At 25.5% G+C, this 16746-nt stretch overlaps 1 protein-coding gene across 4 annotated transcripts in view; it reads right to left on the reverse strand.

Moving 5' to 3' along the window:
• Nucleotides 1-252: 252 nt before the first annotated feature.
• The window catches only part of LOC129910824 (prominin-like protein), a 168808-nt gene continuing 152314 nt past the window's right edge, over nt 253-16746 (reverse strand). For 2 of the 4 annotated variants that reach the window (XM_055988398.1, XM_055988395.1), the window contains 3 exons: nt 13472-13522; nt 12566-12712; nt 253-3103 (listed from right to left, as the gene is read on the reverse strand). In XM_055988398.1, the coding sequence (XP_055844373.1) occupies nt 2992-3103; nt 12566-12712; nt 13472-13522 (310 nt within the window). In that variant the 3' untranslated portion in view covers nt 253-2991. Of the gene's footprint in view, nt 3104-7801; nt 7860-12565; nt 12713-13471; nt 13523-16746 lie in introns of all 4 variants that reach the window. The other 2 variants (XM_055988397.1, XM_055988396.1) reach the window with 2 other exon arrangements.

Genomic DNA, 16746 nt, shown 5'->3' on the forward strand with positions numbered 1-16746 from the left:
GTTTATAATTATTTCATTTTTTTGTTTTATTTAATTATTTCTTTTTTTTTTTTGCATTCAACACCTATAGTTTACATTGATAAAACGATGTATTTTTTTTTTACTTTACACTTATTCATAGTTTTAAAAAATAAGTTGTAAAATTTAGTTTTGTATTATTATTTTTATTTTTTTTAATTATGATTTATGATTTTTTATAATTTATTTTATGTTTAATCTGAGAAAAAGGTTAATGGAATTTTTTTTTGTACCTATTTAAAGAAATGAAAACTAAAATAATTTAGATTATGAAATGTTAATAGATAATATTTTCATAGAAATTCTTTAATTTTATTGAGCTTTTTTATATTATATGAATTTTTTTATTTGTATAGAATATATTTTTTTTTAATTTTGATTAAAAATAGTGTTCATCGTTTTGGCCAGTTAAGAATAACGAGGATGGAAAAAATTTGCATCCATTATTTGTTCTATTAATTAATCATGTTTCCCATCCGCACATTTAATGAAAAACTGTTACACATTTCCATAAAAATTATCTGTTGGGTTGAAAATTAGAAAACTGGGCCAATTAACCATGCTATTTCGAGACAAAAAATCATACTCAGTCGAAAGCATTCATTAACCTTTGAATTGGTGTACATCTAATTCACATTGACACCATGACACAAAAGGCCATAGCTTCAATGAATACATCATATTGATACGGTATTAAGCATTTTTAATTCACGTACTTACGAGACCCAGGGAATCCGGGTTATCAGATTGTGAACCAAACCCAATGCCAAGTATCTTACTGGTACCAGCACAAATCTAAAAAGAAAATTCAATCTGTCACTCCATCGTGTAACAGCTTGATTAAAATAAGCTCCGGAGTAAGCGAGCAAGCCAACTGACTTCAAAATTAACAAGAAGTTCCTTAGACCCATCACCAAATACATTTTTTTTATCCTGAGAACAGCTACCGGATCGGACGAGGGACAAATATTTGTCACAAAAAAAGCATCACCAACCACTTTGGGGTTTTCGGTTACGTATATTGAACCAATATTTTAAATTCTTCTTTATAAAAAAATTACGTATACGCCAAAGTGAGCCAATATTTTCAGTTTTCCTTTTTAACAAAAATGCGTATACACCCTAGTGAACCTCTATTTTAAATTCTACTTAAAAATCGAATTTTAAATTCTTTAAAAAAAATACGCATACGCCATAGTGAACAAATATTTTTAATTTTCTTTTGTAAACATTATTTTGATCCAAGCACTAGTATAGTTTGTGGTTTTCTTTTTGAAATCGAAATTGACAGTATTATTTGGGAACATTTTTGCTACTTTTGCTTAGATTCACTGCAGAAAAATCACAATCAACTCATCTGAAATGAATGAAACTGAGTTATGTATGTATATGACCCCTATCTTGGCTTTTTTTTTTCTTACATTATCTTTAATCTAAAACTGGCATTAAATACTCATTTTAACCAAAATTTTTATGTAAGCTACAAAGCATTCAATATTCGAAAAAAAAAAATATTTTCAATAAAAGTCTGTAAAAAATAATCTATTCTAAACTGAATATCAACGTTACACATAAAAAACTGTTGTGTATTAAATATAAATACTTCTTTTCTGTCATTGTTGAACTATTTAAAAATTATATTTTTTAATTTATAGATTCATTAAAAGTGTTTGTTTTTCTTTTTAATTTTTTGTTTTTGTTGTTTTATTTAAATGGCAGTTTATTTTTACTTTCTCCTTTTGTTATTTTGGTTTTTTTTTATTTTTGATTACAATTGAAATTCGGAATATAATTATGTGTGCTTTATTTTTCATTAAATTCACATAATTTATTAAATATATTTTTTTTTCACTTGATGTTTTGAATGTTTCAAAAAATTTGATCTAAATACATAAATACAGATAAATCGTACATATAAATGTGTGTGTAGTAATAATTGAAACTCGTATTTATTTTTTTTTATTTTTTTGAATGTATATATAGTAATTGTTTATTTATTTCATTTAAACAGGGAAATGGTCTTGATTTTGTTTTTCTATTTTAATTGTTTATAAGTCTAGTTTATTTTTATTATTTTTTTTATTTTATTTTAAACAAATAATATAAACAGCAATTTTTTTTTCTTTTCTTTTAATTTAACATTTTATTTTTTCTCTCTTAATAGACTTATGATTAATAATAAATCTTGGACATATTTTTTTTTTAAGTTTTATTTTTTTTTTTATTTTACTTATTGTTCTCTTATATTCTTTATTCAAAAACTCTTATTCTTATTTTAAAAACAAAAAAAATAAAAGTATTATTTAATATCTATAACTCCAGCATTGAATAAAGATTCTGTGCACACTTTTTTTTTTTATTTAAATGCAACTTTGATTCGGATGTCACTAGGACCATGTTTTTTTAACTTTATTTATTAAATAAAAATAAAAACTAAATTTTATATAAATCCACATTTTTTTTATTTTTATTTTTTGTTTTGTTTTAAAAACTCAAATATATTTCATAATTATTGTTTATTTTTTTTTACTAAATTTAATTAAAATTATATTTCTCTCAGCGTTTGGTTGTGATTCGTTTTAATATTTTCTTTTTTGTATTTGATCTAGAGAGATAGAGATCAATATAACAAAAAAAAAAGGTATACACATATAGTTTTTAAAATTTTTAAATTAACAATACAAATTATATAATTAAAAAGAAAAACATAAAATAATTATTCAAAACAAAAATAAAAATAAATTGAAAATTGAAATAAAATACAGTCTCTCCATTCTTTCTTTTGTTTTGCAAGGACAATTTTAAAAAGAAAGGATTTTTTTTATCATTATAATTAATATTATTTTTTCTTTTGGAAATTAATTTTAATAAAATTTTTTAATTAATATTATTATTATTATTATATTGGTTTTGAAATATCATCATTTTGTTGTTTTTTAAGGATTTTCAATTGCAAATCAATTTTTTGTTTATTTAATCCTGATCGGACGCTCCTGGGTAGTAATATGGCGGTGGGCGTTCGTATTCGGATGCTGGTGGTGCCATTGGAGGATTTTGATATCTTGGTGGTCCACCATCCCAGTGCCTATAGAAAAAACAATTGAGAGAAAAAATTAAATTAATATAGATATTTCATTTTTTGTAAAATTAATAAAAAAAAATAAATGTGTGGGTAATGTTAAATGTGTTGATATAAAATAATAATTTAAAAAAAAATATTTACAAATTATTATTATTAAATGTTTCTATATAGAGAGTGAAATTGTTGATCGATTTAAGTAAATATATATTTTGGAAAATATAGAATAGAATTTATTAAAATTTAGGAAATTTTTTTTTTTTCGAACAGTTTGAAGAATTTGTTTGTGCGAAATTTTGTTGAAAAGCAAAACAGCATTCAGAAAACTAATGAATAGATTTGGTTTTTATAATTTGACGATATGATACGATTTTGAGGTAATGAAATTGAATTGAATGAAAGCGAACTTAAAGTATTTGACTTTGAGTACAGTTGTGATTACACTTAAGATTTATTTGGAATATATTTTTAACTCTTAAAAAAGAACAACAAAATATAAAAGTTGAATGTTAAAATACATATAAATCCTTAACTGTTATATTCAATCTGTTAAATAAAATTAAAATCATAAATCTTCAACTGTTATATTAATTTTCTGCAATAAAAAAAACCTAAGTTTTATCCTCTCTGAACTTACTTATAGAACTTTCCAACAAATGGTTTAGAATGCCATAAATTAAAGTGACAAAACTCTGCCAGATCAGAAGTTTTGACTCAATTTATTGAAGAATGACGTACACAAAGTTCAAGTTATAGCGTTCTAACTAATACACTTGTTTTCTAAAAAAAAAATCGTGCTCTATTGAAAAAAGGTCCTACTTTAAAAAAAAAAATATATATATATTCAACCGTTATTATCCGTTTTCATAATTTTTGACTTTCTCGGAAACGACTTAACGGATTTCAAAGAAAAATCTTGTAGGTACATAAAAATTAGTAAACTCAATATTAAAATTAGACAAAACTTTCACATTTATAAAAAAAAAAGTGTCTAATGATTTTAAAATTTATATTTTCTAAAACTTTGTTTGGAGGTCAAAACCTTTGAAAATTAAATTTTTATATTTTAAAACCATAATTATTAAAACCATATTTATTAAACCTCTGTCGGCACACGGGTGAGAATTTGGAAGGAAAAAAAATTAAAAGTGGTCACAAAAAAGTGTCTTTATAAGAGTGAAAAAAAATGTTTTTGGAATTATGAATACAATATTCGAATTCCTTGGAAAATTCTACATCAATTTCATATAATGATTCTCTATAAAATAGTGAGGAGCAAAATAAGACCCTGAAATTTTCAGACAATTTGAGTGCAAAAATTTTGACACACAGAAATCGTTAAACAAATCCAATTTTAATAAAAACTACTAGGTAATGTCTCTTCGCAAGACTCTTTCTACGATATTTTTTAGTTTATTTTTATTTAATATATAACAAATACAAAAATAAGGTCGGTAGACAAAAGACCTTACTTTTTAAAAATCTGCACATTTTTTTTTATTATTTTGATACAGTGTTAAAACTTTTAAGGATTAATTTCGTACTTAATTTCCGATGCTTTAAGCGTTTGGGTAGATAAAAAAGAACTAAAGATAGTACCACTAAAGATGGTTCCACTAAGAATTTTTGGTACTGGAATTTTTCCATAGATATATTTTTTAAGCCGAAAATTTTTTACAACATTGGTTGCTGTCCTAAGTCTTGTACTCACGTTTTTTATAAGGTTCGTGGTCATTTTATAGGTACAAATTGCAATTTAGTTTTAATCGATATAACTTTGCAATTTTAAAATTTTTTTAAAAAAAATTTGGAGTTCTGAACCACGGCATCACTAAGAGAACGTTTTGAAGAACGAATGAAGACAAAGTGGAAAACAAATCCGAATAGCTGATAAGAGTATTATTAAGTAAAGTGTTTAGTTTTTGTTTTTTTTTCCTTTTATATTATTATTTTAAATTAAAATTTAAATTATCCTATCAACTTTTTCACTCAATTATATTAATTTGGTGTGGATTTTTCAGTTAAAACGTATAAACGAAAAAAATAAAAAACAAACATAATAGAAAAACAGATACGATATGTTTTTTATTTAAAGTAAGACGTCACAACATAACACACATTCTGTATTTTTTTTTTTGGTTAGTAATAGTTATTTATTTTATGGTGCATCACACAACAAAACAACACAAACACACACACGTCAAATTTTGAAAGCACAAGTTTTTTAATATATTTTTTTTTTGTTTTTAATTTTTTTAATAATAATTATTAAACTTAAGAATAGAATACAATTTGGAAAAATAAGAGTTATTTGATGGTTATTTTATACAAGACCAGAAGTTGAAAATAAATATAGGTTTTATTTTTTTCTTTTTCATGTAAGGAAATTTGAAATGATAAAATAAAAAATTGGACTTGGAAGTGGTACAAAACAAGAATAAAGCCAATGGAAAATTTACCAACAAAAAAAAAATTAAAAAATTTAATAAAAAATACACAACAAATCAAATAAAATGTTCACAAATATACGAATGCGTTGTGCCTAGTTGACCATGAAATTTTACATTGATTACCAAATAATTTTTTCACTAAGATTTATGATTCAAAACTTTTAACATAACTCGGAATAAGATGACAATATGCAATATTAACTAAATAAAAACTTGTCTTTTGAAATTTTCGATTCTCGAATCATTTTGAATAAAATTTGTGACAGCTTGCTAGAATTATGCTATAAGTGATACTAAACCATAAAGTGGGCCGAAATAGCGCGGAAATGTTGCGAATGGTGAAGACTTAGAAGGGTTCAAAATATAATCAAAATCGGTTCATATCTTCCGGTCGCGTATCGACTCTGAAATGTTATATTTACAAAAAAATTTGTCCACCCTAACATCTTATTTTGTGAATATAATAGCTTTAGAAAATTTTCCAGCGTTTTTCATCTTTAAATTCATAACGCCAAAATAGTCAATTTTGTATGAAAATAATAGGGAAGATGTAAAAAATTGTGCTAACTTAAACAAAAAATTTAAAAATAGCATAATAAAAAGTCTAAAAGACTGCTTTGGCACTTTTTAAACTATGATTTAAAAATTTTTGAATTTGTTTTTTACATCAATATAGCGACATTTTTAACATACATAAATACAGTTTCGCTTGTTTTGTCCGCCATTTTGGAACGACCATTTTGTAATAAAAAAAGTTGGAGGCGTTTTTGTATTTTTATAAAATAATAATTATGCTTTAGTGTACTAAATTTCATGACAAAAAAGCACCAAAGGCACCACTGTGCGCAAAGAGAATGATAAATAGTCAAAGTGTTCTTGACTGAAAGATTTTTAAATCTGCAGCGATTTCATGAATTTCACTGATTGTGCCAACTTTACCAAATAGTTTATAAAAAAAAAAACATAAAAAAGATTTTTGACATTTTTCGACAAATTTCGAAACGCTTGCGCTTCCGGTCGCGCATGCGTTTCGATAATCTAACCAATTTGGAACAATTTTTTTCTACTTAAGCTATATTATATGTTAGGGTGGTCCATTTTTTTTTTAAATACCATTTAAAAAAAAAAATTTTTTATAAATTCTTAAAAACAGGACGTTTTAAACAAAAATTATGTTCCACAAACTTGTCGATTGTATTTCAAATTTTTCTTCACTCACCGTTTTGAAATTATAACACTTCAAACTTTCATATGTATCCAAAAAGTATGCAATCTTATTTATTTTACACGAAAATATATGAAAAGTTGTTATTTCGAAACTATGAGTGATATAAAAATAAATTGTAAACGCCATAACGTACAAACATGTTTCACTTCACCAGCCTCTAATCAATTCTCATCAACTGGTTTCATCAGAGGTATTTTGGCAGAAATGATTTTTAAAAGACCAGCGCTGGAATAATGAATGCTGCCAAATAATCACAAAATTTTGTAATATCGTTGAGGTTTGCAACCATTTCAAACAATGAAATCAGAACTCATATTTCCGAGCAATAAAACGAAATTATGGTCATTTCTTAAAAAGAAGACTTCAGAACGCGTGTGGGTCTTTGCATGTCAATGTTGAATGAGTATTTGTTTTTTCTTTTTTTTTTTTTCGTTAATAAACTTATCGTAGAATATAGTACAAAAAAAAAATAAATTAAATAACAAAAATAAAATACAATAATTCAATAAAAATATTCAGTGTATTTATCAGACTTTTAAAAGAGCGTTTAAAACACTTTTGTATAAAGGTTTAATCCAAGCTTCAGTCAATAAGTGCAGTTCATCGATAAATATTTTTTTTTTAAATAAAGTTAAAACCAACTAAACACAATTTTTTTATTAAAAAACAAAAATCAATTCTTTTTATTAATAAGCATTTTGACATTAAAACGATGATGCCGATGTTAAGTAAATTAATTTCCATAGAAAATGACCGATGATGATTGGTGATTAATAAAATATAGACTGAAGTAGGCAGTGATTTGATATTTTTTATTCTTGGTCAGTTGATAAGATGTTCACCATTCCAATGAAGATGGAATACAGAATTATAAGTGGGTTAATGATATATTAATGAGCTGATATAAATGTTTTGTTTATTATTTTTTTTTAATTGTTTTATTAACATGTATCAACTGAAAAGTTATTATGAAATTAAAAAAAAAATAACTTAAATTTTTTTTATTTTGTTGTTGTTTTTGTATACCTAAAAGAAACCGTCGGCTGACAGTGCTTTTGGCCTTGTATCAATAGCCCCAAATGCTCTACAATTTTTGATTTTTTTTATTATTTTGATTTTTTTTTTATTTGTTCATGTCAAATCACCGGAGAAATAAAAAAATAGATGTAAAAATAATTTTTATAAATTAGTAACTCAAGTACAAATATTTTTTTTTTGTATTTTTAATATAATAATATTTTTATTCATTTTATTGTTTGTATAATAAAATATATATAATTTATATATTTCTTTTTTTTTTTTTTCTTCAATTTTAAGTGGTGTATTAGAGGTGTGTTAATATCGTTCCGTAACCGAAATTAGTTCGATTGTGGGAATGGATTAGATGCGTTTTTGTTTAATATCTATCAATTTGTTTGTATAGGGTGTAATTTTTAGGAGGGTTTTTAAATATATATATATGCGAAATTAAAAGGAAATGAAAGTTTTACAGTAGGAGGTTAGTTTTAGCTATGAAAATGTCTTATTTTTAATGTCTGAAAATTGTTTGTGAGTAACAACATACAGATGCAATACAATGCAATTAAGAGATAATAACAAATTCTTCTTCAATTAGTATTCAGAAAAATCTTCATTTTGTAAATTATTAACCTAAAATTTTATCGTAATAACCTAATGAATTTGCATATTTGACATATCAATGTCAAAAAATAATATTATCGTAAAAAAAATACCTACAAAACTTTGTTTACCTAAATTTTTTCTTACTTTCATTTTAAGAATAATTTTCATTAATTTCTATCCAAACACAATCGTGTTGGAAACATTTTCTTCAAAAATGATATTCAGGACTGGCTAAGAAGATTTTAATTTTGATTAAAGAAATGTGTATCCATACCTATACAGGGTGATTCAGAAGCAATGTGCCAAAAAGCTAGAGCGTGTAGGTTGGGTTTAGACAAGAAAAACATCTTATGGGAGGGGAGGGTCTATTCCCCTTTGTTTAACAGAGAGGGGCAACTTAAAAAAAATTGACTTGATTTGGAAAAAAAAATTATTAAAAATCAACGGTTACACCTACAATAACGTGCTATACCTACTTGTTAAGCCAAAACTCTAGTTTTTTACAAAAAATTTAAACAAATCCACTTTATGGCACAGTTTTTGAAAATTAACAATACTTTTTCATAGTAGTCAAATTGGTTCCGTTTTTATTAGATTTTAGAAATAAAAATCACTATTCCAAATTTCATAATTTCTTTGGAATAATCGAGGAAGCATCTGATAAATTTAAGTCAAAATTTTCACAGAACGATAAAAAGTCGACGAAAAATAATTTCGAAAAACAAGTCCTTTTTTTACTTGTGATATTAGGTAATTTAAATATATCAGGTTATGCATTCGTACAAAAAAAAAGTTGAGATAACATTTTTCCATGACATTACGATGATAGAGAATGCCATAAAATGGGTCCCGGAAGTCCGTCTGTCTGTCAGTCTGTCATTCTGTCTGTCTGTATAAGGAACTAGAGCCTAAAAAGATGGACCGATTGACTCCAAACTTGCTATGTAGCAGTTTTTGGAGACTCTCCAGAGGGGTTTTGGAATTAATTTTTTTGGACAAAAAATAACGGTACCTGTCATACAAAAATTTCGGAAAAGTTTAATTTCACGAAAACGGCTGCAACGTTTTTGTTAAAAAAATTCAAATGTTAGTTTTTGAACAAGGTCTATCTTTTGAAGAAAAAAATTATTAACGGTACCTGCCATAGGACCGCTTTTTTCAAATCGGATTTTCTGCAAAACTGCTTATTGTATTTCAACGGAATTTTTTATACAAAAGCAAAAGCTTTTGGTTTTCCACGTATTTTTATTGCCTGGGTAGAATCTTATCTTAACCAAAGATCCTATCAGGTCAAATTTAGAAACTGTCTTTCAGATCTTTTTATAGCCAACTCTGGCGTCCCTCAGGGAAGTCACCTAGGCCCATTTTTATTCATTTTAGCTATAAACGACGTAATCTCGTGCATAACTTCAAGTGATATTCTCATATTTGCTGATGATATGAAGATTTTTAAAGAAATTAAGTCTGACAATGACCGTATCCTTCTACAAAGCGATATTAACAGTTTTAATGTTTGGTGTGGTAAAAATGGCCTTTCACTTAACCCAGCTAAATGCCAAACAATTACATTCTCGAGAAAACGAGTCATTAATATTTTTGATTACTACATCTTGCAACATAAGCTATGTAGAGTATTTAGCTTCAAAGACTTGGGTGTCCAATTTAGTTCAAATTTAGGATTTACTGAACACATCAATTTTATAGTAAATAAAGCGAGCTCAATGCTTGGTTTTATTAAACGTTGGGCAAAGGAATTTGATGATCCATTTGTTACTCTATCTTTGTACAACTGCTACGTTCGACCCCATCTTGAGTACGCTTCTCAAGTATGGAGTCCTTTTTATGAAGTTCATAAAAACCGAATCGAATCTATTCAACACAATTTTGTACGCTTCGCTCTAAAAGGTCTTCCTTGGACCGACCCTTTCAACTTGCCACCTTATGAACATCGCATTCAACTTCTTCAGATACAAACTTTAGCACAGAGACGTGTAAATAATGATTTAATCTTTCTTCATCAGCTTATTAATTCCCAAATTGACGCCCCTGATCTATTAGCTTGTATTGGTATAAATTATCCGGGTGGATCTCACCTCCTACGAAGATTTGAACCTTTGCATATCGACTTTCATAGAACAAACTATGGTATTAATGAGCCTCTTAGTCGCATGAGTAAACTTTTTAACTTGAACCATTCATCCTTAGACTTTAATTTGACGAAAATGGGTTTAAAAACATTGTTTCGAACCAGTGCTCCACAATCGTGACTGTTAATCAATGTTTTAAATAAATGTTGGATTTTTTGTACTTATAATTTTATAACTTGTAAATTTGTTTGTAATTATTTTGTTTTTATATTGTGCATGTGGGAGGTTGTATTTTTTGTCTACTAACCACTAACATGCACTTATGATGAGCCTCTGATTGTAGTTAAAAGCTTGTTCTAAGCTTACTACATCAAAGAATCTGAAGTGAAAAAAAAAAAAAAAAATATACTTTATATATAAGCCAAAAATAAAATTTTGACAAAAATAATTTTTGGATTCTTTTAAAAATTTTGAAAATTTTTTTTTGGAAAATCAAATTTTCGTAAACGAGACATTGAATTTTTTTAAAATTTTGTTTTTAGTGATTTCTACAAAATGGCATACCAATTTTTTTTTAAACTTTTTTTCCAAAAAATTATTTATAAAAAATTGTTTTTTTTTTTTTAAACGGCTCTAACGATTTTGAAAGTTTTTTTTTCTAAAAATGCATCTTAACATATCAATCAAAACTGCATACTTGTTTTGGAGGGCAATTTAATTTCAGATTTTATTTTATTTTATTTTTTTTTTTACTGTAGTAGGTACCTACATTTTCCAAATTTTTATATAAAAAGTCTTACAAATTTAATTTTTTTACCATATTTCGAATAAAATTCCGAAAAAAACAATATTCGTACTCATAATTGCGTTGGAGATAAGACCTTAAAAGTGTCAGAGGAAAACATCATAATGGGTCGATTTAAATGGTTTTGAAAATCGAAGATCTCAAGATTATTCTTCAAGGCAAGAAAAGCAAAGCCAAGAAGAATTGTGTAGGTCCAAAACAAGGTGAGAACTTAGAATAATGGGTACAATTCAGGCTTCAGTCCGAAAAAATGTGTAGTTTTATAGCAGAAAAATGTTGATGTAGTTTAGAAAATCAACATTTTTATAGAGTTCGATGTTACTTAGTTTGTTGCTCGCATACGCATCTATTTTGTCTTTATTTTGACGGGGCTAGTGGTAAACTTCAAATTGAACAATTTAATGAAAGGCTATATTTGAGGCATAGTTTAAATTTTTTTTCTTAGAAAACAAGCTGCAGCATTAATTTTTTTTTTTTTTAATTAGTATGGCATTGAACAAATTATAAGCCCTCATCCAAAAATTTAATTGACAAAAAAAGACAACTTTAACTTTTTACACTAATAAGGTCTAGCAGTTTCCATAAATAAACCGTGGTTTTGTTTTGATTTCTAAGAAAATTGTAGGGAAAAATATTGTGCTACTCCGTATTAAATTGTTACTTAAGCTGTTTATATTTATATCTACTTTTTTTATAATATTCTACTTTTTATATAACGCTAATCATAGAATATAATGATTTATTAAATTAAATTGATTGCATGTAAAATACGCTTTATGAGCGAATTCTTAATAAATCTTATAATTAAAATTGTATCTTAATTGTACTCTTCAAATAAAATATATTTGAGTACACATCATAACAATACTTCATCAAAAAAAAAAGCTCGTTAACCATTTCAATTGACATTTTCATAACCAAAAACCGCCCTGAGAAAAAAAATTATTTATAAAGTGAAATAAAAAGAAAATTAACAAAAAGTAAAATATAAAACTAAATGAGAATCATTCCGCATTTCAAACAAATAACAAACAATTCCTCCACAAGAATAAATAAAATATAGAGGACATAATAATTATATTATTAATTAAAAAAAATCTAATTCATTCCATATATCAAAAAATTAAAAATTATATTTTTTGTTTTAATATTAGTTAAAATTTTAACGATCATTCAAAAATTATTATAAAAAAATTCAATTTGAACAAAAAAAAAATTTGAAATTCAAAAATTTAATTTGAAAAAAAAAAAATAAACATTAAATTTTTTACTTACTTTGGAGCCATATCATTATAACGAGTGTCACGTCCACCCGCTGGTCCAGGTCCATGAGATGAGCCTGAGTCTTCAAAGTAATCGGCTCGACGATCACGAGAGCTTCGTCTACGTTCTTTGCTCTTTCTTCGTTTATTTTTAGGTCCACTACAATATTAACGAAGGATTTTTTGTTTTTTTTTTTGGAATTTGAGTTAAGTTTTAAGGAGAAAACAAAATTTAAGAGAATTTTTTGTGAGTTAAGACAGAAAATAGGACTTTTAAAGGATTACAAAATTTTTTTGTTCTATTAAGAAGCGATACAGAAAAGTTGCCTATTTTTTTTTTTGTTTTTTTTTTTCAAAATGTATAGTTGTTAGAGATTGTAACCATTCACCGCTAGCAAACGGAGAAAAAAACTAAAAAAGGAGTTTTGAAATCAGGAAGTGAGATTAAGGGCATTGTGGTAGTTTTTTTTTTTTTTTTTTTAGGATCAAAGCATATTCAAATGTATTGTTTTGTGTATAAGCATGCAAGGAAATCAGGAAAAATTTAATAAACACTTTTGAATTTAAGCTAAATAATGGGATTGGATGGGGTTTACAAAATTAGAACTCTCAGAATTGCCTCAAATTTGGGTTTGTTTTAAATCTTGAATAAAGTTTTTAAATGATGACTTTTGCAAACTAATAACCTTTTTTTTGAGTATTTCTGTATTTTAAAAATTTATAACAGAATTTAAAGCAATTCAGAAAGTTCCCATATATTTTTTTTTTTATTTACGGTACCAAATCAACTTTTTATAGAGGACACCAAATCAAATAAATATAAACAAAAAAATTAAACTCAAGGAAACACCAAAGAATAACAAAAAATAAAATAATAAAAAATGTTATTAATAAAATTTAAAAAACATTTAACACTTACTTTGCCAATGGAATGTGATCACGTTCACTGTACGCATCATACAAATACTCCCTGAAAATTTTACAGAAATTTTGCAATATTTTCTTTTTTTTCATTTTTTTAACTTTTCTTTTCTATTTTTATTTGTATGATTTTTTTTTTACTTTTGCATGAAACGTTATTGTGTTTAGACTTTTTTTTTTAATAAGAAAAATTAATTTTTTAAAACATTCAACAAAACAAACAAACAAAATAATAAAAGTATGAGAAAAAAAACAAACAATTAACAAGAAAATTTGGAACAAAACATTTCACAATTTTTTTTTTGTCAATTTCAACTTCTATTTTATAAAAATATAAATAAGCATAAAAATATTTAAAGCGAAAATTAATGTTTAAGCAACAAATTTTTTAAAACATAACAATGATGAATGAATTGAAATTTGTATAATAAAAATTGATTGAATTTTTAACAACATTTAGAAAAAAAATGCAATTGATTGAATTGAATTGAGTCAAAAGCTAGCGATATATAAATTTAAATACAAAATGCGAAATAAACATAATTTAAAAATTTGATTTATAAGTTAAAGAAAGATGTTTTTGTGGAAATATAATAAAGCACAGATGAGAAACAAATACGTATATAAGCATCAAATAAACCTAATAACATTTCCTTTCATTATATTAAGACAATACATAACTTACCTTAAAACAATACCTAAGTATAAAATTCATGTTACATAAATAAGCTTTGTTTGATTTACTTCAACATATCAGTTTAAGAATTGTTCAGTATCAACTGCAACTATAAATTATGCTCCTGTGGAAGCTTTATTTTTTTTTTTTTATTTCATTTTTTATTTTCGAGAAAATTTGATTTTTTTGAATGCACAAAAAAACTAGAATTTTCTTTTGTTAAAATATTACCAGCAAAACTTTGTTGGGTCAATCAAATTCAAAAATTGGAAAAATTTGTAGGTATTTTATTAAATGGTGACATTAATTTTCTTTAGATATTTAGGCATAAAGACTGGGTCACTTTGACGTATACGTGATATTTTTGTTTTATTTGAAAAACTTTAACTGTTAAAATTATAATATCACTAAACCAATTTAAAAAAAATTAAGATGCTCATTCCATTAAAGAAAGCTTTGAAAAATCTATAAAATCATTAATTTGTATGGACAAAAAAAAATCTCTGAAACATATTTTTTTTTTTTTTTTGTTCTTTTTTTTTTCTAAAGTCGAATTTTTAATGGCTTTTGATCGCAAGCCATATAACGAACCAAAATTCATAGTTAAATACAGCTTAGTTGATTGTCATAAAAGTATTCAAAGAAATTTTTACTAACACTATCTATTTTTAATGAAAAATTTATAAAATTTTGAAAAGTACATAAGTCAGTTTTTCCAAAACGATAAAACAAATTGCTATCAATTCATTTAAGAATTAATAAATAACTATTTTTAAGAAACTAGGTTAAAAGTTCAAACAAAATCGATTTTTATAGTTTTTAAAGAACCTTCATATATGTATATGTATACATTGATGTGCTAAATTTTAAGTTAGAAAATAGAGCTGATCTAAAAATTACGTATAAATTAAAATTCAAATAGAATAGAAAGATTTCAATGCCAAAATCTTGAAACTATGTGTATAATGAGTTTGTATAACAATGGACCCCTATTACTATATTACTAGGTATATGTAATTATATTTAAAATGCACGATTTGGTCATAGGTACTTCCTCTTAGAGTAACCAGACTTTTTGTCTGGTCATTCATAAAAAATAGTTTAATTTGATCTTAAAAAAAAAATTAAAACATAAACTTTTTGTTTTTAAATTGTAAAAAATCGTTTAAAGAACTTTGACTTCCAAACGAAGTACCTATGCACGGTGATCTTGAAGCAGGTTTTACAAAAATGGACCCCAAAAGTAATGATGCAGGATTGTTCGGACTGATTTCAGGATTCTAATGTCGTTTTCGATTGGTTTCACTCAAGAATTCACTCATTCTGAAATCGAATGGAACAGGTCAAGTCGCTTCCACTCAATTCTGTTTTTTTGTTTTGTGTTTGTGAAATTTCAAATGTCAAATATTGATATTATTTTTTTTTTTCAAACGAAAAAATTATAAAAATTATAAATCTGAAGACGACGGGAGAAGAAAATGGTATACAAAATTATTCCACTGCATTAAGGTACCCATTTCAATCTTATTATTAATTTTAATTTCATTAAAATTTTTGAATGACAACAAAATAATAATGATTGAGTATTTATTTGTTGACATTTTAGTTTTAATGTATTAGTGCTTCTGATTTTAAATCGAGAAGAGAATTTCTCTTCTGAGAAGCGTTCTGTCTGTCAGTTTTGTGCGAATAAAACACTTTCAGAAGGCTTCTGAATGATGCCGGACGCATCCGGAGAGCCAATCGAAAACGCCATAAATATGTTAACTTCAAAATCGTACCTGATCCCTTTTTTGAGTTATAAGCATTTTTGTATACACGGGAGGGCATTTTGACTTAGAATGAGGAAACAATTGTTAAAAAACATCAAAAAAGACATTTTGATTTTGTATATGTTTTTCGAAAGCTATAATATTGTTCTTGAACTAAGTCTTCTGACAAATTTAATTTCAAAAACATCATTTTAGAAAAAAAAAAATTTTTTTTTTCTTCAAGTTTATTTTTTTTTCCATTTTTTTAAATAATGCCATTATATTATTTGACAAAGAACAAATAGTTCTTAAAAAATATTTCAAAATCTTTAGAATCATTTTAAAAAAAGTAATTTTTTGAACGTACAAATTTTCAAACATTAAAAAAAATATCGATAAATGCCATTCGATAACCCAAAAATGTATTTTCTTCTAAAATTTTTCGTCAAAAACGGTTGAAACGTTTACGAGTAAGTCAGATATATGAATAAAAGGATTGTATACAGTTAATAACATCTCAAAAAATATTTTATTTTACTTTAAAAGTGCCAACTAGCTTGTTGGCAACTGTATACCTATCGACAAAATTAATCAAAGTCATTGGAGCCGTTATTTCGCACTTTTTCGCATTCTCTATGAACGCTTGGTGCACAAATACGCTTATTTTGTATTTTATCAAATAAAAATTTCTTATCAGCTTTGTTTTAAAAGATCGATTTAGTTAAAGCCTGTTTTGTTAATTGTAGGTATGTATTTAATGTGTGATGAAACGAGTCCTAATACACAAAAGTTATAAAAAGCGTTTTTTATGACATTAATATGCAAAAACAATGAAATTAACATAGT

The sequence above is a fragment of the Episyrphus balteatus genome, chromosome 2 (genome assembly GCF_945859705.1).
Source record: "Episyrphus balteatus chromosome 2, idEpiBalt1.1, whole genome shotgun sequence".
Taxonomy (NCBI): Eukaryota; Metazoa; Arthropoda; class Insecta; order Diptera; family Syrphidae; genus Episyrphus; species Episyrphus balteatus.